Consider the following 25,056-nt stretch of genomic DNA (forward strand, 5'->3'; position numbering starts at 1 on the left):
AGATCTTAAATGAATTAGATTTCTGTTATCCTAAAATTTTTGAGGCCTTCTTGAAGTGAGGCATTAAGGAAGTTCATCCTCTTTTTTTCTCTCAAAAAAAAAAAATCTGAAATTTTGGAGCCTGTTTTATATTGGGGTCCTACGTACAGGGGCTGACCCGGTACAATTGTGAAAATAGAATATCCTTCTTAGTTCTTACATGCTAGCTATTTTCTTATCGATGGCTAATGGAATATCCTTCATTCCCTCTTTGTTGTTGTTGTTGTTTTTTTTTTTTTTTCCTTCATTTTCCCAAAACCTAGGAGTAAACGTTCCTCATATCTTTGTTATTTCCTTCACAGATCACGCATAAAAGGAAAAAGACAACCCACACCAGCAAGTCAACAACCAGGAAAATAGCTAGACCAGCCCACAAAAATGGCCTTAGCTGTGCTTGTAGCCCTTAACTCTGCCCACAAGCAATGGTATCGCATCACAGCCATTGTCATTGCAGTTGCCATAGTTGGTACTTGGTAGCCTAGCAATCCCACTAGTCTCCGGCTGGCTTAGTGACAAACTTGGCTGTAAAATGGTATACGGCCTCACTCCAATTCTCATGGTCATTGGCGCCATTTTGCGCGGCACGTACGTCTTTTGGTGCAAGCGAAAAAAATGACTTCCAAATTGAACTTGACAAGTTAGAGCTTGAACTCCAAGTTGAACATGGCAAATCACTCTCTCAGGAGTTCCTTCGGCACGTGAGTCATGTAAGACGACCTATAAAGTTCTCGTTGAACTCATGGTTCTTGTTGAATATATTCTTTTATGGTCAAAATCAGATCCACAAGGATATTTTCCCGGCAGTGAGATTAACTCAATGATAATAATTTATAAGAGAACCAAGTAAATGCTCTTCTGTGAGCCTTGTCGGTACCAATTGTCCATGTTCCTTGGATACAATGTTATCCCCATCAAGTCAAAATACAAATTATATACAATTTAAAAGACTCATCTCTCTCTTTTTTTTCTCTAATTATCTTTTAGTTTCCTTCACCAACCCTACAAAATCTGAGGGCTTTTGACCCTAATATGAATGTGCTAATTTAATACAACTTTCTTCTTTTTACAATTTTTTAAAATGTGATTAATTGAAAAGGTTGTACCTAAACAAATTAAAGTGAAGTTTAAACAATACTGTATATTAAAAAAAAAGGTGCGGTTTGGAAACATGTTACCATACGGGAGGGTTCCATACTCAATATCACAAATTTCATAACAAAATGTGTAATTTTACACTCAAAGGACTTCGAAGATATCAATTCAAAAGGTGAAACTACCACTAATATATAGGTTCTCAAGTTAGACTTATGAGACATGCAGGATGTGGGTATATATGTGTAAAAGAAATGAAAGAAATTAGGCCCAAAACCCAACGGTGAACCCAATGCACCTAGCTATAGTTCTCAAATTAGGCCCAAGGAAAAAATTAGTCATACGTGATAAAAGATAGATTTAGCAAGTGGTGGGAAATGATATTGAATAAGAGATGAGAGGTGATATTGAGCAAGTGGTGACAATCAACTCAAAATGGAATCACGTCTGAACGTAGTTCGTGAAAACGATTATATTAAAAAAACAAAAACAAATTTAGCTTCAACTCTATCTCTCTCTCACAACATGACGTAAGAAACATTTTTAGTAGATGTCACACTTACAGCTAGGGGCCTCATACAAGGTAAACAAAGGAAAAGAAATGAATGTCAGTCACTCAGTTGTCATTAGGTTAAAATTTCAAGGGAAAATATTGAATGTATTACAGAGTTTTACTACATGGAACTTAGAAATAATGTGACAATAAATATGATTTATGGACTTTAATCATTTTATAAATGAAAGTTTGAATTATTTTTTATGATTAATGACACATTAATATATAAGTTCAATCTGTTAAAAAAATGGTATATAAGTTCAATATAGTAAAAGTTGTACTACTGTAGCATTGCTCGAACGTCAAGCATAATGCCTTTTAAACTAAAGAAGTTATTGACTCAGATAATTGAGTGCCACTCTCATCGATCATATTATTAGCCCAAAGACAAAATTCCCAATGATAAATGAACCTCATTAAGTAGTCAAAGTCTCAAACTCCCTATCTTCAAATTCCTAAGTACGTGGGCCTCAATCAACTTGACTACCATATTTTGTTTCTTGCTTGATCAACTTAACCTGGGAAACAAAAGTTAAGAAGAAAAGAAAGGTGACTATGAGCAATATTGGAAACTGATTAAAGGAGATTTTCCTGGGATCAAGTGGAGACATTTTATAATTTAAAAAAAAAATCCTTAAAAGGCTGAAACAATTTAGATTATTTGAGCAACATAAGTAGGTCAATGATGTCAGTTTCTATCATGATGATAGGTTGGGCTAATTAGAAATCATAATAAAAATATATAATGGTTCCAAGTCCATTTAAAATTCAAATTTTGTAAACTTGAGACACAAAGTACTCAAACAAAACAATCAGTTCAAGAGTTTGGTTATGCCGTAGGAAGATGTGAGGCACACCCTGAACTCTGTGCACTTACTAGTCCCTACTAAGTGATCAAAAGTGACATAATGATAAAATCCTAGCTTAGGATAAAGGACTTGTTGACTTGAGGCTAGTTGTAATGGTACAATGGTGCAGATAGAATATCCTTCTTACATTCTAGCTATTTTCTTATCGATGGATATTTTCATATTCTTCATATACCTTTGTTTTCTTATCGATCTCCCCAACACCTAGGATTAAACGTTTCCTCGTTTACCAAGCATAAAAGGAGCAAGAATACACACAATCTATCCACAACAGCAAGACAGCAACAAGGCAAACAAACCAGCCCACAAAAAATGGCCTTAGCTGTGCTTGAAGCCCTTGACAATGCCCGCACGCAATGGTACCACGTCACAGCCATTATCATTGCCGGAATGCGCTTTTTCACCGATGCATACGACCTCTTCTGCATCTCAACCGTCACAAAACTCTTGGGTCGCCTTTACTACTATAATTCTGACACTAATATTCCTGGAAAGCTCCCTGTAAATGTAAACAATGCTGTGACTGGTGTTGCTCTAGTTGGTACCTTAGTAGGCCAACTAGTCTTCGGCTATCTTGGTGATAAACTTGGCCGTAAAAAGGTTTACGGCATCACTCTAATTCTCATGGTCATTTGTGCAATTTGCTCCGGCGTGTCCTTTGGTTCAAGCGCACAATCTGTTACCGGAACACTTTGTTTCTTCAGGTTTTGGCTAGGATTTGGTATTGGTGGAGACTATCCTCTCTCAGCCACGATCATGTCTGAATACGCTAACAAACGAACTCGCGGTGCATTCATCGCTGCCGTGTTTGAATTGTATTTGCGGGGCTAGTTTCCATGATACTCTCAGGTATCTTCCTTCACTTCTTCGACGCTCCTACATTCGATCAAAATCAAGTATTATCCACACAACCAGAGGCAGATTATCTTTGGAGGATTGTGCTTATGCTTGGAGCTCTTCCTGCACTCCTCTAACATTCTATTGGAGAATGAAAATGCCCGAAACATGTCGATACACAGCAGGGACGGAGCCAGGACTTTAAGTTAAGGGGGGCAACTCTGACCTCTATTTCAGCTACTTCTTAGTTTTTTTTTTTTTTTTTGAGTTTTTAATGTGTGCATTTACTAGGGAAAGACAAAATTATTCTATTTAAACATTTTTAAAGGGCCAGTTTTGTTTGAGTAAAATTGGTTAATTGGACTTAATTTTTTTTAGCTTTACGATTAGTGATTTTTGTTGTTGCACAAATGTTTTTGGGCTAATATATGTTGTTTTAGATTTTAGATCTATAAATTTTTTAGTGGCCTTAAAAATGAGGAAAGTGCTAGAGGTATATTGCTGATATAGTGAATGATTATTGGTAAGTAAAAAAGTGATGCAAGTAATATGCCCAGATGCGAACAAATAAGAATTTGTACCTCAACAATTTATAAAAATATTGTAGATAAGTTTGTAATTGTAACATTAATCTAAAAAGAATCAATAATATTGTTAAGGGGACAAAATAGAATTTTATAGAATAAAATTGCTAAAATTATTGCATATATATATATATATACTAATATATTTTAAAAAAAATTTAGGGGGGCCATTGCCCCCCCTGGTCAATTAATGCCTCCGTCCCTGATACACAGCCTTAATTGAAGGGAATGCTAAACAAGCCGCTGCGGATATGGGTCGGGTTCTTGAACTTGAACTTCAAGTTAAACCTGACAAATTGTCACAATTCAAAGCTGCAAACAACTACAAATTATTCTCTAGCGAGTTCGTTCGTCGACACGGGAAACATCTTATAGGCACCACGACCACATTGTTCTTATTGGACATTGCACTTTACAGCCAAAATCTGGTCCAGAAGGATATTTTCCCAGCAATGGGTTTAATTAAGAAAGCAAACCATGTGAATGCCCTCAAAGAAGTCTTTGACACCTCAAGGGCTATGTTTGTAGTGGCTATGTTGGGTACCTTCCCTAGTTATTACTGGTTCACTGTGTTCTTGATCGAAAAGCTAGGAAGGTGGGTCATCCAACTTGTTGGGTTCCTCATGATGTCTATCTGCATGCTTATCATGGGGCTCAAGTATAACTACCTCAAAGAACATGGCCAGTTGTTCGGATTGTTATACGGGCTAACGTTTTTCTTTGCAAATTTTGGACCTAATAGCACAACCTTCGTGCTACCAGCCGAGTTGTTCCCGACACGGCTGAGGTCTTCATGTCATGCTTTGAGCGCGGCATCCGGGAAGGCCGGGGCTATGGTTGGGGCATTTGGAGTGCAGTACTTCACTTTGACTGGTAATCCGAATAAAATAAAGAGTGCTATGCTGCTTTTGGCATTTACCAACATGTTAGGGTTTGCCTTCACATTCTTAGTGCCTGAGACCAAGGGAAGGTCTTTGGAGGAAATATCTGGTGAGGATGACCAAGGCAACGACACAACACAAGGGCCTGCAGTTAGACGCTCAGTGTCTAGGACTTTCATCAGGAAATTATGCGTAGTGTTTGTGAAGGATGAGGATATATATTTGCTTGATATATAAGTAGTCAAATAACTGAGCAAACGATAATAGTTTATGCTTTGTTGTAAAAATGTCTCCTGTAATAAAAGCTGCAAAATGTTTGTGAACTTTTGATTTCAATGAAGCTTCGACAAAGTGGAAGGTTGTTTTTGTTTTTGGATGAATTTCATGTGTTTTATTTTCTACTTTCTTTCCTTTTCCATGTAAAGGTGAAATTATGTAGCATGTTGTTAGTGAAACACTTTTGGTAAGGCTGATTATTGCTTCACATTCAACTGTTCACACACTCTTTCTCACCGTGTGTTAAATTTAGATACAGGTGTTGGCAGCTTACCCATTTTGAATTTGAAGTAACTATGGTCCTTTTGGTAATGGATTACCATTCCTTGGATTTTTTTAGGTAACTTGACTGTAGAGTTCTTAAATCCTTATAAGGTCTATGATTAAATGAATTTGAAAAGTAATTGTTTAGACCCCATAGTAAATTATGCAACAAATTAATCAATTTGTTACCAATTATGTGATCACAATTATTAAGATATAAAACACAAAATCAGCAAGTCACCAATGCTATAAAGCAAGATAATCAAAGTAACGAATAGATAACACATTGATATGATGACAGAGTGGAAAATTAATGAAGCACACTCCAAAGGAAAAACTATTATGAGGTATACCCTTACCCTAACAACTATAAAAAGTGAATTTTTAAAATCTAGTTGATTCTCATCATCCTAAATTCTATTTGGTAAATAAAATTATTAATGTGATCCCACAATTAGCTTCAAATTTAATCTTAACATTTTTTTTGTTCATGTTTGATCGATTGAAGGGGGAATCCAAATTTTCAATTTTTTTTCATAACTTTGATTGTTATAACGGAGATGGAGAATTATAACTTTAAATGTTTATGTATTGAGATAGTCTATAAATACAAAAAAGTAATAACAAAAAACTTCACATCCAATTGATGTACGCAGAAGATTATTAGTAATGGGTAAAAAAATAATGTTAATGGTGGGTCTAAGTAAGAGCTGGTAAAAACTTATTAACTCAACTATATATTTTATAATCTTTTTACAAACTATTGTTGTGACAAAGTTTTACTGGTTTTCATATGGAATTACCAATAATCATTTTTTTTTATTTACCATATCAACAGTTTGTAAAACAATTTGTAAAATTGTTTGTAACTCTATCAATTTCCCCCAAAAAAATGTCAATTGAAAATATGAGATAAGAGGCTGTCTTAAGTCTCTTGACTATCAATAGGGGTGTCCAACTAGACCTGTAAATCGACTCACCTGCCTAACTCGTTCGAGTCGACCTAACACCGATGACAATCAGCGGCTAGTCTTTGTCTCCTACAACTGAGATGGTAGGTCTTCTCATGAAAACCTAATTCCAATTGATCTATACATCGGAATCTCATCCTTTTTCAAAGTATGAGCAGTTCTTGATCAGTTTTTGTTAGATCTATTGAGATCTACCCAAATCTCTTTTAAACCAGATGAGATCTTATAGAGAATTGATCAAATCTCTTCTAGATCTAGCTAGATCCAACAATTTTCAACTAACCCAACTTTAATCGAGGACCAACTACTATCCAAGAAGGCTGGACCCAGCCACCTAAACTGACTTTTATTGATCGACGATAATTCTTGATCCAAGAGACTTGAAATGATCGGGTCAGTTTTGAATTAAGTACAAACTTGACCCGAACTAATCCATGAACAACCCTATCTATTGACAACAGTTAATTAAACAAAAAAAAAAAAAAATATGTGCGGTCATGTTAGAGTTGGATGGACATGGAGTACAAAATTAATACAGAAATCCAAACAAACCCTAGAAGATTCTTTTCTTCCCCCCAAATTTCCTTCTTTATTCGCGCCCTCACTTTTTTCTTTTCTATTATCTATAGACTTATTGTAATAAAAAAAAAAAACCAAAAAAGAAAAGAAGAAATCGATGATGAAATGGGACATGGAGGTGGAAGAAATCGAAGCGATTCTGGAGAAAATCTGGGACCTTCACGACAAGCTCAGCGACGCTATCCACTCAATTTCGCGGACTCACTTTCTCAACTCCGTCAAAGCTCTCAGAAAGCACCACAACTACAACAACAAAAAGAAGCAATTCAACCCCGAAAACGACGCCGTTGAGGACACCGGCCGGGCCGGGTTCGTTTTCGTCAAGGACTTCCGGGTCGACGATGACGACTCGGCCATTCAGGAAGCCAAGAGTCTCAATGCGATTCGCACCGCGCTCGAGAACCTCGAGGACCAGCTCGAGTTCTTCCATGTGAGTCTGTCCTCTCTTTTTCTAGGGTTTCTTCCGATCTTTTTATGCAACTTAGGAATCGGCTTGAATTCTATATATTTGAGTTTTTTTTTTTTTTTTTTTTTGAGCCAGTAGCTTTGAATTTGTTATGGATTTGATTTCATCTACATTTGGTTGCTGATAGAGATAATTGGGTATCCGAAAAATGAAGTCATTTTGGTCAATTAGGTTGCGAGTAATTGTTGTTCTCGCACACTCGTTGTGAAATAGGTGATAAGTGTACTGATGATGTACAGTTGTGCAAAAGGCTTTGTTGAGTTTTGTTGTTGTTGATGAATGATGATTTGATAGTTATAATATTGCAACAATGAGGACAATGGGGGGAGAGAGGGGATTCGAACCCCGGTTCTCCTCATAAATGGGAGCAAACAATGCCATTCAGTTACAAGACTCTTGGCGGCTTGGTATAGTTGAGGCTAAGTTTTGCTGGTACCATCATGCTCTGTGATGTAGGCTTTAAGTGGTGGAGATATGAGTTTAAGGAAAATGGAGATGTTGATGTTTGCGTGGGGGGATGGATGAAAATTTTTAGAAATGAGAATGGTTTATTGGTTATATATTTTGTGTTTTTGGGTTGAACCATGTTTGATTACCATGAATATTTAGGTAAAAGGAAAGGGAAGGGATTAGAGCTTCTAAGGAATTTTGAAATTTAACTTGGTTACTTTGAAGTGAGTTACATTTTCTTGGGTTTTTTGCTGGTATCTTGTATTTTCATTACATTCTGTTTGTTTGCTGTGAGAATGGAGGAGAATGACAGGAAATTTAGTACTCGTTCCTAACGTTGTTGTTTTGTTGGTAGGCATAAACTTTAAAGATCTTTTTTCCACCACTTTGATAGTAAGTAAAAATTGTAATAGATTTTTTTCTTTTCTTAAAGTGTCTTGATTTATCTTGACATTAAGCTTGAGTTCAGTTACTATGGAAAGATAAATGAAAATCTGGGTTTTGTAAATACATACGGACCCAGTGGTTCTTCAATACACAACCTAACCCTCTACTTTGCTCATTGGTATGGTTCTTGTTATTTTTTGGATCTTATATGAAAATGCTTTACTCAGTCAAGCAATTTGTTTTGGATAGATTAGTTGAATACTGATTTAATACAGGGCAAAAAATGAAAACATATGTTAATAATTATTGAAAAAGTGTCTGAATGCCCTCTTGTTCGCTGTGATCAAAAGGGGAAGTAAGAAGGCTGTTAAAATTGAGTAAATTGGAGGACTTAGGTTTGATTTATAAATGTCCATGATACTAAATCTGGAATTCATGCACCAATTGCTTGAAGTTCAGATGACTTTGTTGAGTTGATTGGGTTTGGTTGTTTTGAGCCAATGACAATATGGTGCAAGTGTTTGAGTTTGGGGAAGATAAGAGAAATGCAACAAATTAGAAGTTTAGGAAGTCGATTAGAAGTGTAGGAAGTCGAGAAGTAAAGGGTGGCATCAATCGATTACAAGATGAGAATTATGGTCACTTTGGGAGGTCTGTAGCTTTTTAATAATGTGAAAAACTTGGTGGCTTCTCAAGGAATTGACAAAAAGCTGAAGCAACTCTGTGTTTCCTAACAAGATGTAAATAGTTTCTGCTTTTTAATAGCTGAAACACCCTTGATAAAGCCCCACTAAACAGAGCGTTTGTCAGCTGACGTATCTTGCATATTCATATTAAGGAGTTGAAATGGAGAATGGCATTTGAATTTGACAAGAATGAAAGAAAGACTGGAATCATGGAGTTGTCCGCACAGGACTTGTTATTGTTGGATAGACATGGTATGTGCCTCTTTCTCAATTTCTAGTGGTTTCTGGAGAGCCTCTAACTCTCACATGATAAGTCACATTCTTGTGCAAAATGAGTAGAATATAGCAAAATTATATATACATATGAGTAGATAGTTGGGGCATGGCATTGTTGACATAAGTTTTCTCTAGCTGATGATAGAATTTATAATGAAGCTCTTATTGTGGAATTGCAATTTGCAACTTGCTGACCGGCTCTGTGTGGTTCTCTTTCACAGACTGTTCAAACACAGCAGCGGGCTGAGAGAGATGCTGCAATTGCCCGATTAGAACAAAGCCGTATTGTTCTTGCAATGAGATTGTCTGAACATCATGGTAAGAAATACAAAGTCATTGAAGAAGCTCTTACTTTTGTGGGAGATGTACGTGATGGAGGTCACTTTGTTTCACCTGAAAACCTATATGGTCCGCCATTTAGTCCATCTGGTGAGAAATTTGTTTCTTGTGAAGGGAAGAGGTCAAATATACTGATCAAACTTCTTCTTTCAAGTTTTGATTTTGTAAAGAAATCCCTTAAATTGGATCACATGGGTGGGATAGTGGGCAATGCTGCTTTGGTAGCAGTTAGCATGATTGCATGGCTGCAACTGCATCAGGTAGCTTATAAACAGCTCCCTGAGAAGCATGAAGATAATATCTACAACAGCAGAAATGCGAGACAGACTTCTTGGCTGGAGGGATCTTCATCAGATGGTCGTTTGAGACAGTTGGATGTGTTGGCAGGCAAGGGTTAAGGTAAATAATTGAAATCTACAACAGTTTTATGTGGATGACTCTGATTAGTCTATTCATAGGCAATCCTGAAGTAATTTGACAAAGACTTTGTTGTCGTCGTCGTTGTTATTGTTGTTAGTCCAATGATTTTAGGCTTTATTGCCTTTAAACCTCTTCCCACGAATGTTTTAAAAGTTTTGGCAAAATAGTTAGGATGTCATTTTCAATTTGTAGAATATTGTTGGAGGCTTGGAGTTGCTATTGAGGCATTAAATTGTCATAGTCGTATGTGTGTATTTGGTCCTAGTCCGGTAGTCATTTGAATTCATTGTGTATATCCTAACTTTTGATTGAGGTTAGTTATCTGTATGTGAATGAATACCTTGAGATTTCCAATATATTCCTTCTCCTACTTAGTATTTTTTTATATTTTTTTTATATGTGAATCTCCTACATCGTTTTTGGTAAATTGTAAATGCCTTCCGAATCAAATTTGGAATCACTTAATATAGATACGTGAATGATGTCTAGTCCTATACTGTAATTGCCTAAACTCCAAACTGAGGAAAAGAATATGGGACTTTAATAGCTCACCTTGCAAGTTTCTGCTTTTTTATCGTACTTGAAATGAACCCCTTGTAACGTCCTTTTCTCTAATTGGGGGAATACTGATTATATAAGTTAAAACCATTACCGTGTTTAGTTATTGCATGGAGTCTTAGAGCTGAGTGGTTTGGGATAAAATTTTCCTATGCAGTGGAAGTACAGTTTTTAGCTGGAATGGTTGGACAAGTATCTTATTAGTGTTATACACCAAATACTCTGAAATCGAAACTACTTTACTTAAGAGAATGCTTTAAGATTTGCAAGTGAAATTGGCATGAGAAGATTTGGAGGACCTTGTGCATCAGTCTAAAATCTTTCTATCATTTCTCAATGCTATTCAAATGTACAAGTCCCAACAGGAATGAAAAGGTGGAAATTGTGTGCTCATTTGACCACCAACCCGAATTGGCCCAACCAAAATTGATGGCATGGGTTGATTTTTTTTGTAGGTTGTGGGTTGAGCTGGGCCTTTTATTTTTTATTTTTAGAAATTTGGATTGGATCAGCTTCCTATTTTGTACTTAAAAACCCAATCAAACCTATGCCATTGATTTTTTTTAAATGGATTTTTTTAATTTGATTTTTTTTTTTAGTATTTTAGACGTTTTTTATGAGGTTGGAATATTAGGATTTTATTGTATAAAATGTAATCATTTATTGGATGCACTTAAATTGTCGAATGAAATGTTTATTTTATTTCGGTTTTGTTTAAGCATAACAAAATAGCCCCTATCTGATTATTGAGGATTGGATTGGGTTGGTTTTTTGAGCTGCCATATATTGAGTTGAAGATTTCTCAACTCAAAGGGGTCGAGTTGAGTTGAAAAATATGCCAAACATGACCAAACCCAACACATACACACACTCCTATGCGTAAAAAGGAGTTATGGAGCAAGTGTTAGCCACAAGGTCATAATAAATTTGCTGGCTTCTAGAGTCTAGACTGTGGCTCATATTTGCATGCAAACAAAGTGGGAGTCAATAGATTCAGGTACATGTACGAAGGAAAAATTATCTTATTTGGGATCCACATTCTGTGCAGGAGATATCCCTTCGTAGTTGTTGGTTACTACTTACTAGTCTCATGGGCTACACATTTAGGATTTTGAGCTTATGGCTCGAAGATTCCTCCCCTCCTATGGTGCTGATCCAACTTAACTGGGCCTCACCTCTACACCAAAAACTATTTAAATGTTGGAAAAGGATTATCTCTATTTGAAATTAATTTATTTTTCTATTCAGGATAAAATGTATTAAACTTAAAAGTTTATATAGTATTACTTCATTTCAATAATTGAAGTGTCACTCTATATAGTATATACTGTACTATCTCCAATTAAATCTTTGTTGTGATTGATGCAGGTGGTCCAAATATTGGGGGAAAAATGGGTATTTGTCCCTAGTTTACAAACTATGCAACAAAATGCCCATATTTATATTTTAAAACTATTTAGCAAAACATTCCTATTTTTTAAACTCTATTTTAACAGAATGGAGTTATAGATGGACTCGAAATTAAATGAAACTCGACATTGCTAATGTCAAGTATCACTAAAAAATATACATAGAACTTGATTTTGAGGATATCAAGTTTTACACAGAACTCAATTATGTTAAAATTGAGTTTAAAAAATAAGGATATTTTGCTAAATAATTTCAAAACATGAGCATTTTGCGGCATAGTTTGAAAATTATGGACAAAATGTCTATTTTTTTCTCCAACTATTGTGACTTTAACTAGTGTGTTTGATTTAGATGGGCCAATTTTGTGTGATGTACACAAAGAAGGCCCAGTTTGAGTTTATCTCAATCTGATAGTCCTTCGATCACCCAATTGAAAATTAGAAAAGAAAAAATACAGGTACAGAAACAAAAAACAAAAAGCAACTAACACCACCTACATACAACAGCAAACTACACTAACAACGACAGAAAATAGGACAACTACTCCATACTAAAATTTGGAAAAGCAATCCAGTTTTGCGAATATTGACTCTTGCTTTGAAACGTCACTGTAGTAAGCCTATATATGACTTCATAGTATGAACTCAGCCCAATTATAGAAATGATAGCTGCTGTGCATGGCCATTTGGCCATGGACCTATCCCGTGTGTGAGTCAATGCGTGACATTTCAATGAGGCAATTAAGCCACAAACCACGTTGACCTGTCTACCAAATTTGATCAATTTTTTCTATCATTCATTTCATACCATGTCACTATGGATCACATTCCATCAAGAGCAAAAAGCCTTTTTCTTGGCACTTGGCCGCGTAATTCTTTTTCTTATTATCATGGTTATTAAACTGGGACAGTTGACTTGGTCTATGAATTGGGTCATTGAGTCACTGGTTCAACTTGTAGGTCATCGGTTGAACAGCGGGATCAAATAAAAATTTTAAAAATTATATATCTATATATATATATATTATATAATTAAGTTTGAGAAATCATAACCTGAATATGCAAATTAAAAACAAAAATAAAAAATAGGCATATGCCTACATTAAACTCGACATTATAATTCAAAATTAAGGTTTCATAAGCAATAGCATTAGAAATTCTATAAAATTTACAAGGAAAATAAACAAATGTCATAAGGTTGCAACAAAGTCTTTGCTAAAAAAAATCTTGTTACATGTCTAAAAATTATGTATATTAAATAAATAAAAAGGAAAATCTCAAATTCTAATGCGTATTTCTGTCAGTCTCTCACTGGTTGGTCTAGTTACTCCAATCCCATGGATTACGACCTGGGCTTAAACTTGAAACTCTATTTTCATTGAAAACTCCAACATCAGCCTCATTATTAGATTCTTTGTTTTCATTAGGCTCCTCCCTCCTAGCTTCATATTTGTTACTAGGATCTCCATCATCATTGTCATCATCTTCGACCAACTCTTCCAAGTTCAATTTATCTACATACGTTTAAACTCTTGTATAAGGCCACAAATGAAATAAAAAGAAAATACATATGTTCAAACTTCAAAGCATAAAAAAATTTATGCACAGTAGCAGCCTGTAGTAGTAGGTTTTGAGAATTGTGAAAACTAAAAAGTGATGGTACATGTACAAACTATAAAATACAAAGTGTGAATCCGCAGGGCGCAATGAACAATTTTTTTTTTTTTTTTATGTTTAAGGTTTTCTTTTGTTTAAATTATCATATTATCACATATTTAAATAATAAAATTGTCAATAAAGTGAATCTATTAATGTAATTTACACAATTCACAAACCCGACCAGATTAATAAAACTCAACCGGGTCACACGGATTGCTTAAAACCCACCGGTTGCATTGGTTTTGACCAGGTCACATACTCTTCCAATCTAATTGATCACCTAGTCCGGTCAATGCATCGGGTCATTGGCCGGGCCAAGTCGGGTTTAATAACACTGCTTATTATTGATCATATTCATGTTTAAAACACAATCTGATTATAGGAAAGAAAGGGAGAGAGAGAGAGAGAGAGACAGAGATTAAAGTCAATGTGCAAGTAAATAGCTAAAAAAAAAAACATCAACGAAAGGAATGTCGTAAAGTTTTGTTGCGTTTTTTTGACTCTGCTTTTAATAATTTGTTAAGAGGCAAAAACTATAAAGTTGAAGTTTGAACACATAGTAACCCTCATAATTTGCAGCTGTCTTAAACACTTTCTTTGATAGCTTCCCATTGGGTATTATGCATGACACAAAAAAAATGAAAAATCCCATGTACAAAAGCACAGAACGGAGTTCTCTTTTTAGAAGTTGAAAGACAAGAAGAAAACATCTTTCTCTTTTTGTCGAACTTTTCTTCCTCATTTCACTCTCGTTGCAAATCTAAAATCATACATGAAAGATTTTGTGTTTTCGGTGCAGGAGTAAAAGTTGTTTGAGATTGCACTAAAAAATCAAATAAATAAAGTCGTAGTCTGAGATATTAGGGTCAGCTTTGATAAGAAATGTGGAATTATGTGTTACTAAAGTCAGCTTTTTCATTCAAAGGTCAACTTTTCTTCCTTATTTGCCTGCAATTTGCAAGTGGTACAACCCGACAATCCACTTTTAATTGAATTAAAATTGATTTGAAAGATGATGATTAAATTCCTTGAATACATGGTAATTAAGAGTTTTTAATGCTAATTAAATTATTAAAAAGATAAAGATGACAAACATGTTTGCTTCTGTCGTCCACTCTTCAATCCAAAACGTTATTATCTAATAAGGTGGAAATATATAAATGCCCTTTTCATACAGATGCACTCATTCACGTGCAGTCAATTATCATGATGACTTTTTTACACACATACATAGTTATCCACTAATTTTGCATAGGATTATGATGCAAAAGCTTAGGCCTATTCTCTCTCTCTCTCCCTCTCCCTCTCTCTCTCTCTCTCTCTCTCATATTATGGTTTTAAACCGATTGAGAGTGGATTATCCATTGTGAAGGAATAATCTAAACAATGTCGTGGGACACACTTGATTTGGGAACAATAATAATAAAAAGTTCCCAATATACTATACCACAGGAAGATGTGTTACTTGTTACATTGTATGATTGAAAATTTTCAACTTCTTGTCAAACACCCTCTAAAGCAGCCAAATAATGAAATTTAGAAAGTAATTTGGGTTTGCTAAAAAGAGCTGGGTTTTGAGAGTTTGATAGTTGAAGGAGATTCAGAAATTATGATCAACTCGATCAAGGGCAATAATATGCTTCACTTTGAGTTTGGACATATTTTGCAAGACATTAATTTACTTAGTTCTTCATTTAGTTTTATTTCTTTTCGCCATATTATAAGGCAAGGTAATTATATGGCTCAGAGAATAGCTAGAAGAGCTATTTATAGTCTTTTCAATGTCTGAAAGAAGTCTGTTCCTCCTGACACTCTTGATGTTTACAACTTTGATCTTAGATTGAGTGTTTAATAATATTTCTTGTTCTTAGGGGGGTTCTCAAAAAATCAAAAAAGAAAAAAAAAGTAATTTGGGAAAAAAATTGCAACAAACAAAGAGAAGTAATTGGAGATTCAAGTTAATCAATTAAGTTCTATAATCTATATATATATATATATATATATATATATATATATATATATATATGTGGGGTCATGGATTTTGGGATTTGACCGAGAGTATGTGGTTTTGGCCGAGAAGCATGGGTCGTCCGAGTCCGAGGAGTGCTATCTCCTCGGACTAAAGTTAAACGCAAATCTAGTATAGATCCTAATGATCAAAGATGACCTTTCAGGAAGTTCTAATGATAGCAACGAGCACCATGAATGTACAAGAGGGATAAGGGCTCAAATATATCTAAGGGGAAGCTGCTATCACCGCATTAATGAGGAAGTGACCTCTGAACAATATTATGACAGCCTTACAGCCAACCCAGAAGACTTTTAGAGGGGGCTGATGGGACAAGTATCAGCATAAATTATCAACTGTCCACATGTAGTCCACATGTATGGTAAGGATGAAGGGAGAGATGTAATATAAATAAGGGTAGAGATCCTAGAGAGAGGGGGACGAAAAAAGGAGAAGAGAAAGCACTATAGCAACCCCAACAACTCCTGTAACCATGGTCATCCAATATATGTTAGAACAGAGCTCCTCGGATTGTGCCAAGGACAAACTTTCTTGCACAAACTGGGTACAATTCTTGTTGGCTCATCATCCGAAACCATACTAACGTTATCCATGCACTAAAGCCTAATTCTTTGACCCACTCTCTACAAATTTATTGTACTGAGTTCACTGGGCTAAGATCCCTTACATTTTGGGCTTGGTCTGAAAATCGTGTCCCTACAATTGGCGCCGTATGTGGGGAGAGCTTGTGTAATAGTGAGTGCAACGGTTAAATATGGTGGGCTCAGGCCCCCATCAGCAAAAGTCATTGGGGAAAGCCATTATGGTGGCAGTTTACTATGTGAGCAAGTCACTACGTGGGGCACACATGATTGTTATCCTAATTTAGCTTCCGCTCAGGTCTATACGACAAAGTGCGGATTATATGGGGAGGACTACTGAATGGGGCACAGTTCTAGGGGCTTCTGACATCAAGTATATGCCTCGTACCTTTGTCAAGGGTCAGGTCCTCGCAAATCTGGTGGCCAAGTTCGCTGAGCCTCCATTAGAAGAAGTGGCAGCAACATATGAGAAGGGGCTCTACGGCGGGGCTAATTCTTGAAGGTATATATTAATATCTTCTAATCCATTGAAGTAGTTAAACAAAACCTTAACTATGCCGGGACCTCGGACCTCGGACCTCCTGCTTTGGGAAAATTAACACACACTGACATCCATTGAAGTGGTTAAACAGAACCATAACTATGACGGGTCCTCGGACCTCCTGCTTTGGGAAAATTAACACATACTGACATTTATTGAAGTGGTTAAACAGAACATTAGCTATGCCGGGTCCTCAGACCTCCTGCTTTGGGGAAATTAACACACACTGATATCTATTGAAGTAGTTAAACAGAACTATAGCTATGACGGGTCCTCGGACCTCCTGCTTTGGGGAAATTAACACACACTGACATCCATTGAAGTGGTTAAACAGAACCTTAGCTATGTCGGGTCCTCGGACCTCCTGCTTTTGGGAAATTAACACACACTGACATCTATTAAAGTGGTTAAACAGAACCATAGCTATGACGGGTCCTCGGACCTCTTGCTTTGGGGAAATTAACACACACTGACATCCATTGAAGTGGTTAAACATAACCATAGCTATGACGGGTCCTCAGACCTCATGCTTTGGGAAAATTAACGCACACTAACATCCATTGAAGTGGTTAAATAGAACCTTAGCTATGCCGGGTCCTTGGACCTCCTGCTTTGGGAAAATTAACACACACTGACATCTATTGAAGTGGTTAAACAGAATTATAGCTATGACGGGTTTTCGGACCTCCTACTTTGGGAAAATTAACACACACTGGCATCTATTAAAGTGTTAAAAGAGTCTTAGCTATGCCGGGTCCTCAGACCTCATGCTTTGGGAAAATTAATACACACTGGCATCTATTAAAGTGTTAAAAGAGTCTTAGCTATGCCTCGGTCCTCGAACCAGATGATATGAGAAAGATAAAAACTTCATAACATTTCTCTTCAAAGTGTTTAAACTATAACTCAATCATACCTCAGTCCTCGGACCAGATGATATGAGAAAGATAAAAACTTCATAACATTTCTCTTCAAAGTGTTTAAACTATAACTCAATCATGCCTCGGTCCTCGGACTAGATGATATGAGAAAGATAAAAACTTCATAACATTTCTCTTCAAAGTGTTTAAACTATAACTCAATCATGTCTCGGTCCTCAGACCAGATGATATAAGAAAGATAAAAACTTCATAACATTTCTCTTCAAAGTGTTTAAACTATAACTCAATCATGCCTCGGTCCTCGGACCCCATACTTTGGGGAATTATCATTCCACAACATCTATTTGTTTCTCACTAAGTGTCAAGACAGGCCCAATATTATAACCAAATCCTCATATTGGTAGCTCTAAAAGAACCAATTCACAGTATAAATATGGGGCGCATGAAACGACACTCCCTCAGGTGTAAATCAAAGGATCAAAGCAGAATCGACTCTTAAGAATTCAAAACCCCACTTTTCTCCTTGGATGCGAGGAGAAAACCGGAGTTTTGAGGGGCTATTGTGGGGTCATGGATTTTGGGATTTGGCCGAGAGCATGTGGTTTTGGCCGAGAAGCATGGGTCGTCCAAGTCTGAAGAGTGCTATCTCCTCGGACTAAAGTTAAACGCAAATCTAGTATAGATCCTAATGATCAAAGATGACCTTTCAGAAAGTTCTAATGATAGCAACGAGCACCATGAATGTACAAGAGGGATAAGGGCTCAAAAATATCTAAGGGGAAGTTGCTATCACCGCATTAATGAGGAAGTGACCTCTAAACAGTATTATGGCAGCCTTACAGCCACCCTAGAAGACTTTTAAAGGGGGCTGATGGGACAAGTATCAGCATAAACCATCAACTGTCCACATATAGTCCACATGTATGGTAAAGATGAAGGGAGATATGTAATATAAATAAGGGTAGAGATCGCAGAGAAAGGGGGACGAAAAAAGGAGAAGATAAAGTACTGTAGCAACCTCAACAACTCCTGTAACCATGGTCATCCAATATATGCTAGAACAGAGCTCCTCGGATTGTGTTGAGGACAAACTTTCTTGCACAAACCGGGTACAATTCTTGTTGGCTCATCATCCGAAACCATACTAACTGTTATCTATGCACTAAAGCCTAGCTCTTTGACCCACTCTCTACAAATTTATTGTATTAGGTTCACTGGGCCAAGATCCCTTACATTTTGGGCTTGGTTTGAAAATCGTGTCCCTACAATATATATATATATATATATATATAACCGAAACCTCTAGAACTCCCACAATTTTCCGCGTCACCACTATTTTTTTTCTTTTTTATTTCAGGTTTTATATCTTATATATTTATTATTTATCTTCAACGTGTAATTATCTTATCAAGTGTTACAATAATTTAGTTTAAGTAAAACTCTATTAAATATATGTCTATAAAAATATAAATTGTAAAAATATAGTTACTACATTTGCTCTAAAACTTATGTCTATAAAAATATAAATTGTAAAATATAGTTACTACATTTGCTCTAAAACATGTCCTCCATGGCATCGTACACATTCTAGCCAACAAGAAGCTTCCATTTGATGCATTCTGATTATTCATCGGTGTCTCCTACATCTCATGAACTAAAAAAGAAAATTCCAATCAAGTATTAAAAATTATGAAGTATCAGGTCAGATTTAACCCTAGCGAAATTAGGGTAAATTTGAAAAATTAATTAAACTTTTCAAGAAATAAAAAGGTGTTCAAAATAATCTAATTTTTCCTGTTATCTTTGAATAACACTTACTGTATTTAAATATCGTGCTCTCAAAATTTTCCACATCAACACAATATTTAATAAAAATATTTTTGTTTAATCTAAACTTAACAAGGAGTGAAACTCTATTTCTTTAAAAGTCTAACTTAAAGTCAAACTCAAACTCATTATTATCATTTTTTTAAACAAAATTATTTTTATTTAATTCAAACTTAACAAGGAGTGAAACTCTGTCTCTTTAACAAGTCCAACTTAAACTCAATTTCAAATATTGATAATTTATCTCCAAATTTGTGAGGTTAATCGTTGATAGTGACGTTTTTTACAAGCTCGGTACATTAAGAAGGCTGACGGGAATATACAACCCGTCAGCCATTTTCATTAGGACGCCTTCTTTTGACGATTCGAGGTCACACCCCTTACGTGGCGAGGTTAGGCTAAAGTATGAAGCTGACGAGTCAAGACTGACGACCTTGATTGTGAAGGTTCTTAGCTGACGTTCTTTTTGGAAACGTACACAGGCTGACGACAGTGTAGGAGGCACGCGTGGGCTGATGACCTTGGCAGGTAAAAACTGAAGAAGTAATTCAACCTTCATTCTTAGCCTATCTTGACTTCTACATATGTGAATATAAGGAAAGTTCTTATGCTACACATTCGACCTTAGTCAATAAGACTCCTATAAGGAAATGGCTCTATACAATAGGCAAAGATCCACGAATTACTCTTCTAAAAGGAAAGTACTTCTTCACCAAGGCATTTATTTCGGCTCCATACCGCTATATATATCCCAAAACCCTCATGACCCAAAGGTACGCACAATTATCTCAACTCTGGCACTCTAGGGTTGTTTAAAAGACTCTAACTTGATCGTCGGAGGGTTGTTGGCTGGCACCATACCAGTGCTCTCTGTTCGATCATCTATTTTCTCTTCGCAGGTGTTGCTTCGATCTGAGAAGTACTCGCAGCTTACTGGTGATTTCTTCGGCATCATCAATCATAAACACTATAAAAGCAAAGTAAACCCCAATAATTTTTTTTTAAGCCGAGTAGAGGTATGGGCTCTTCTTATGTTATTTTCTTCTTCTCTACTTTGTTGGAAAAAAATTATTTTATGGTTTTTCATGTATTTTTTAAAAAGTATTTTTCGTACATGAACCACCAAACTCTCTTTAGCCGTTTTTTACAAGATAAAAAAGCTTGTAATAATTAAAATTATTCTTTTGAATGTAACTCATCTTTCTCTTATATTTCTCTATTGTTTAGTCATATATCTTTTGTTTTGTTTCAATAATTTCTAAGCAGTAAATTATCTGATTCTTTGATTTTTTTTTTTTTTGTCTTTTAGAAGTTTTAATATCTGAAATTTTTGAATTATTTTTTTTCAGTATCTGAAACTGTCTGACAAAATTTTTGTAAGTCATTGTACATTCAAGTAATGACTTCTACATCAAAGTATAACACAAATTAAAGTCATACAAAAATAAATCATGCAATAGTGTAGTTTCTTAAATTTTTTATTAAATTATTTTAGTTTACTTCATAAATAGATAGGTTCCCGTGCATAGCACGGAGTATTTATATAAACTCATTTCATATACCACATTTTCAAATTTTGGAATATAGGAATTATCTTTGACATGAATTTGAAGTGTGTGACGCGCGCCTTAATGCATGTGAAACTGGCATATATATTTTTTTAATTCCTAGTCATAAATATTTATAATAAATTTATTATTACTAAGATCACAAAAGAAAAAAGAAAAATTCCACCATGGAACCATGTGTTGTCGGTCGGTAGGTACAATGGACGACTTTTTTTTTATTTGGTTAAACAACTTGCCTTTGCCTTTGCTATCCTCTGATGATACACATGATTTATATAGATAAGGCCATCACTTTACAAATGCCACCTGTCCAAATTCTGACCCCTTGATCATGAATCATGATTGCCACGTAAACAAAATTAGAGACAAATTGTATTTGGGTACAGAGGTCCCCATACACATTTCACGTGTTACCGACCCCCATTGTCTTTCTCTAAATTTCTTTACATACTCTGCTAGCTAGGGACCCCCATGGCACTTGAAATATGGACTCCGACTCTCTGTGAATAAAGGCAAAATCAAATTTTTAAAGCTAACATGCATGTGTGTACTCTGTGCATAGGTATAAGGTATCCAATAAAAGCAAGATAGTAAAACCAACAAGGTGATTTTGTGGGACCCCCTAAAGTAAGATTAGGCGGCCACCGTACATATGGACACGTGTGTGATCAATGTTACACGATTTTTGATTAGTCAACCTTGATTAGATCCTTGAGCCTAAAAAGGTTAATTATGATATTGCCTACAAATTTATAATACAATTTAATGGAGCATATAACTAGTTGTGTCAAATTTTAAGGCCATTTCATGTGGGTCACAGCCTAAGGGTCAAACTAAGCTATATAGGTTCTTTATTTATTGAATTTATGTGGTGTATAGTGTTCCAATTTCGTCAAATTATATTGAACCCACAACACACACTAATCACTGTATGTCTTTTTTTGGGTATTATTAGTATATGTAATGCAATATGCACATATTGCGTATGTGTATATGTCGTTGTGTGTCTTGTGCACAGTGCTAACAAATGGGAGATTAAGCATTTAAGCTATTCTTTGAGTTGGAATTAATATATATATTAGGGTGAGTTTGATGCTTAGATGGAAGACGAAAAAAAGGTTTTACAACCTTCAATCTTTTTAAATTTTATTCCTCAATTTCTTTTATATTTTTCTTGTAGAAACTAGATTAAAAGTTGGTTGAAAATCTGGTTTGGTTCAAAACTAAATTTATTTTTCAAGAAAATGTGTCTTAAGCAAATAAGTAGACAAAAGGTATTATGGAAAATTAATAATATATATTTTAGGATTTTTAGAATTGAATAAATGGTCTTGGAAACCTAATAAAAATCCAAGTTAAGTTTTATATTGTTTGGCAAGCTTTGAATTTAAAACCTAAACCCCCTAACTTGGGAAATGCATTAAGAGTATCGGCTGATGTGATGCCTAAATGGGGGACAAAAGCATTGGTGATCATAGGTTGAATTGGAGAGGGGGAAGCCAATTAATGTAAAACAATGCAAGTAATATAGTCATATAGGTGCAAGCAACTTTTTTGATATGAAGAAGAAGCAGTGGTGTTTCAACTTTTATTAAGACTATTCTTACTTAATGAGATACTCCAAAAATCTGACGAACAATAGTGTAGAAGATTGAACCTTATAAATTTAACGTCACATCATAAACCAATGAACCGACCATTCAAAACCCGCCATGGGGGTAGGTGGAAGCTATCTTTGTTCATTAATTAAATTGCATTACAACAGTTAGTTGCAGTGTGTGATAGAGAAAAGACTGTGCAGGCACGACTCACATGCAAAATATATATATATATATATATATATGCAAAGTAAATTGATTTTTAGTGACTCAGCTCATCACTTCCTTCACTGCTGTTTTCTCTATAAAGCCTACAATGTAGCCGTCTTTTAGCTTCAGCTTCAGCGCAACAAGTGGCCGCCTGCATGGCCCTTCTCTCCAGCAATGTCGGCATCCTACTTTAAATACGAGACATAATATCATTGCAGAGGGAGAGAAGCTTGAAGTATATATTGTACTTTTTTTAAAAAAAATTAAATCAATATTGTACTCGACAAAGACTTTTTTTTTTTTTTTTTTTTTTCATCTAGCAAAGATATTTAAAACCATGTAACATTTATAATGCATTTACCTTAAAAACACCATATGTTCCTATATATGCATTGTTTTTAAAAAATATTTCTAAAATTTTTTCTAAATGAATAAAATCGTTTATTATTTAGTGTCTGTTTGCCTTTACCTTATTCGACGAGCTTTTAACTTTTATATACAATTTTTTAAAATCATACTTTTTCAAAATACAAATATAATTTAGTACATTTTTAGCTAAAAGATAAATAATCTTTTTTTAAAAAAGAAAAAAAAAACTAAATAAGTTGATATCAAACGGCACACTTAATTAAGAAATATAATAAATAATTTGTCCTATAAACCAAACGTTTTGTAATGAGGAGACAATGTGGTTCAATTCTTATGGAGGATTCAATTTGTTGAGCTTAGATTTGAAACATTAAAGTGGTAATATTCAATTCAGCCAAAAAAAATCTGGGACTAATTGCTCAGTGCATAAATAGCATGTTTACTGATATTTTGAATCTAGGTTGAAGGGAATTTATTAAGCCAGAGGCAGCAGTACTCAAAGTGAGTCAGTGTCAAACCTCGAAGCAATTCATTTATAATGGCCCCTCAAAGCTGACAAGGGTTTCAACTGAATCAACTATAATGATTCATGAAGGAACCCAATGTTCGAAAAATATGTCGGCTAAAGTTTAAAAAAAAAGAAAGATAAAGAGCAAATATAAGTGTGAGAGAGAAGAGAGCTCGAGAAAGTGAGTGCAAGAGAGGGAGATAGAGAAATTATTATAAAAATTTTGTTGATGAACAATACCACAATAAATGTATTGAGGACCAGGTACCTAGCTATCATTTTCAAATATTTTTAACAAAATGTTGAGCCTATTGCAAGGTAGTTTTAAGAGTCACTAGCCATATTTTTGTTGGAATGCTGTTTTGTGAAGCCTAATGCTAATACTCTATAAAGTGATTAGAGATATTTATAAGAAAAAAGAAAAGGATCATTACACTTACTACTTGAACTATACTCTAAATTACGATTTGCATTCTAAACTTTTAGAATGCATAGTTAGCGCATCTTAAACTATAATCAGTTTTATACTTTGCACTCCATCACTAATTCTGCCGTTAATTTGGATGAAAAATCAAAGTCTAGGGTGTAAATGTAATTGAAAGTATAGTTTAAAGTAGTAAAGTGTAATTTCTCATTTGTTTTTAAAGAATTGAGAAAAATGAACAATTTGATCTTTTTATGTGATGCTCCAAGATAATGGTAGAATTGACAGCAGTGTGCAAAGTGTAACATGAGTTATAATTTAGGTGCTAATCATACATTCTAAAGTTTAGGGTGTAAAGTGTAATTTGGAGTATAGATTAAGGTGGTAAAATGTGATTTTTCAACCCAAAAAAAAAAAAGAGAAGAAGATGAAGGTTGCGTTTGGTATTAGCTTAAAAAGTTTTTTTTTTTTTTTTACTATTTAGCTTATTTATGATATTATTCAACTTATTTTTTATACTATTCATAGACCTCATTGTAATTTTTAATTTTATTTATAAATTTTACTGTACTATTTTAATTATTTTTTAACTTTATTTACAATATTTTTAATAAAAAACATTTAAATTTTAGCTACGTAAACTATTCCCAAACGGACTCGAAGAAGAGGCCAGAGTGGTAGTTCTTTTTTTGGGTGAAAAAATAAAAAGGGATTTGTTTAGCAAGGGAGTAACTTTAAAAAGAGAAGGTTGTAAATTTGGCAACAACTATTGCTGGAGCCTTTAGGAAAAGAAAGCATGTGGGTACGAACGGCAAGTCAGTAAGTGAAAAAAGTTGTCATTAGAAGCAGCTGGTTTTTACCAGAATTGTCAGTTGTTTCCAAAAGTAAGCAGTAAAATATATTAATTACAGCAACTTGCAAT

At 34.9% G+C, this 25,056-nt stretch overlaps 1 protein-coding gene and 1 pseudogene across 1 annotated transcript; both read left to right on the forward strand.

The window, feature by feature from the left end:
* Nucleotides 1-2,868: 2,868 nt before the first annotated feature.
* Nucleotides 2,869-5,095, forward strand: LOC142620146 (low affinity inorganic phosphate transporter 4 pseudogene; annotated as a pseudogene).
* A 1,797-nt stretch (nucleotides 5,096-6,892) lies between these two features.
* Nucleotides 6,893-10,344, forward strand: LOC142618492 (plastid division protein PDV1). The gene is made up of 2 exons (XM_075791437.1): nucleotides 6,893-7,378; nucleotides 9,435-10,344. The coding sequence occupies exons 1-2, from the start codon at nucleotides 7,046-7,048 to the stop codon at nucleotides 9,948-9,950; spliced, it is 849 nt and encodes a 282-aa protein (XP_075647552.1). The 5' UTR covers nucleotides 6,893-7,045; the 3' UTR covers nucleotides 9,951-10,344.
* The last annotated feature ends 14,712 nt before the right edge of the window (nucleotides 10,345-25,056 follow it).

This window comes from Castanea sativa, chromosome 12 (genome assembly GCF_040712315.1).
Source record: "Castanea sativa cultivar Marrone di Chiusa Pesio chromosome 12, ASM4071231v1".
Lineage (NCBI taxonomy): Eukaryota > Viridiplantae > Streptophyta > Magnoliopsida > Fagales > Fagaceae > Castanea > Castanea sativa.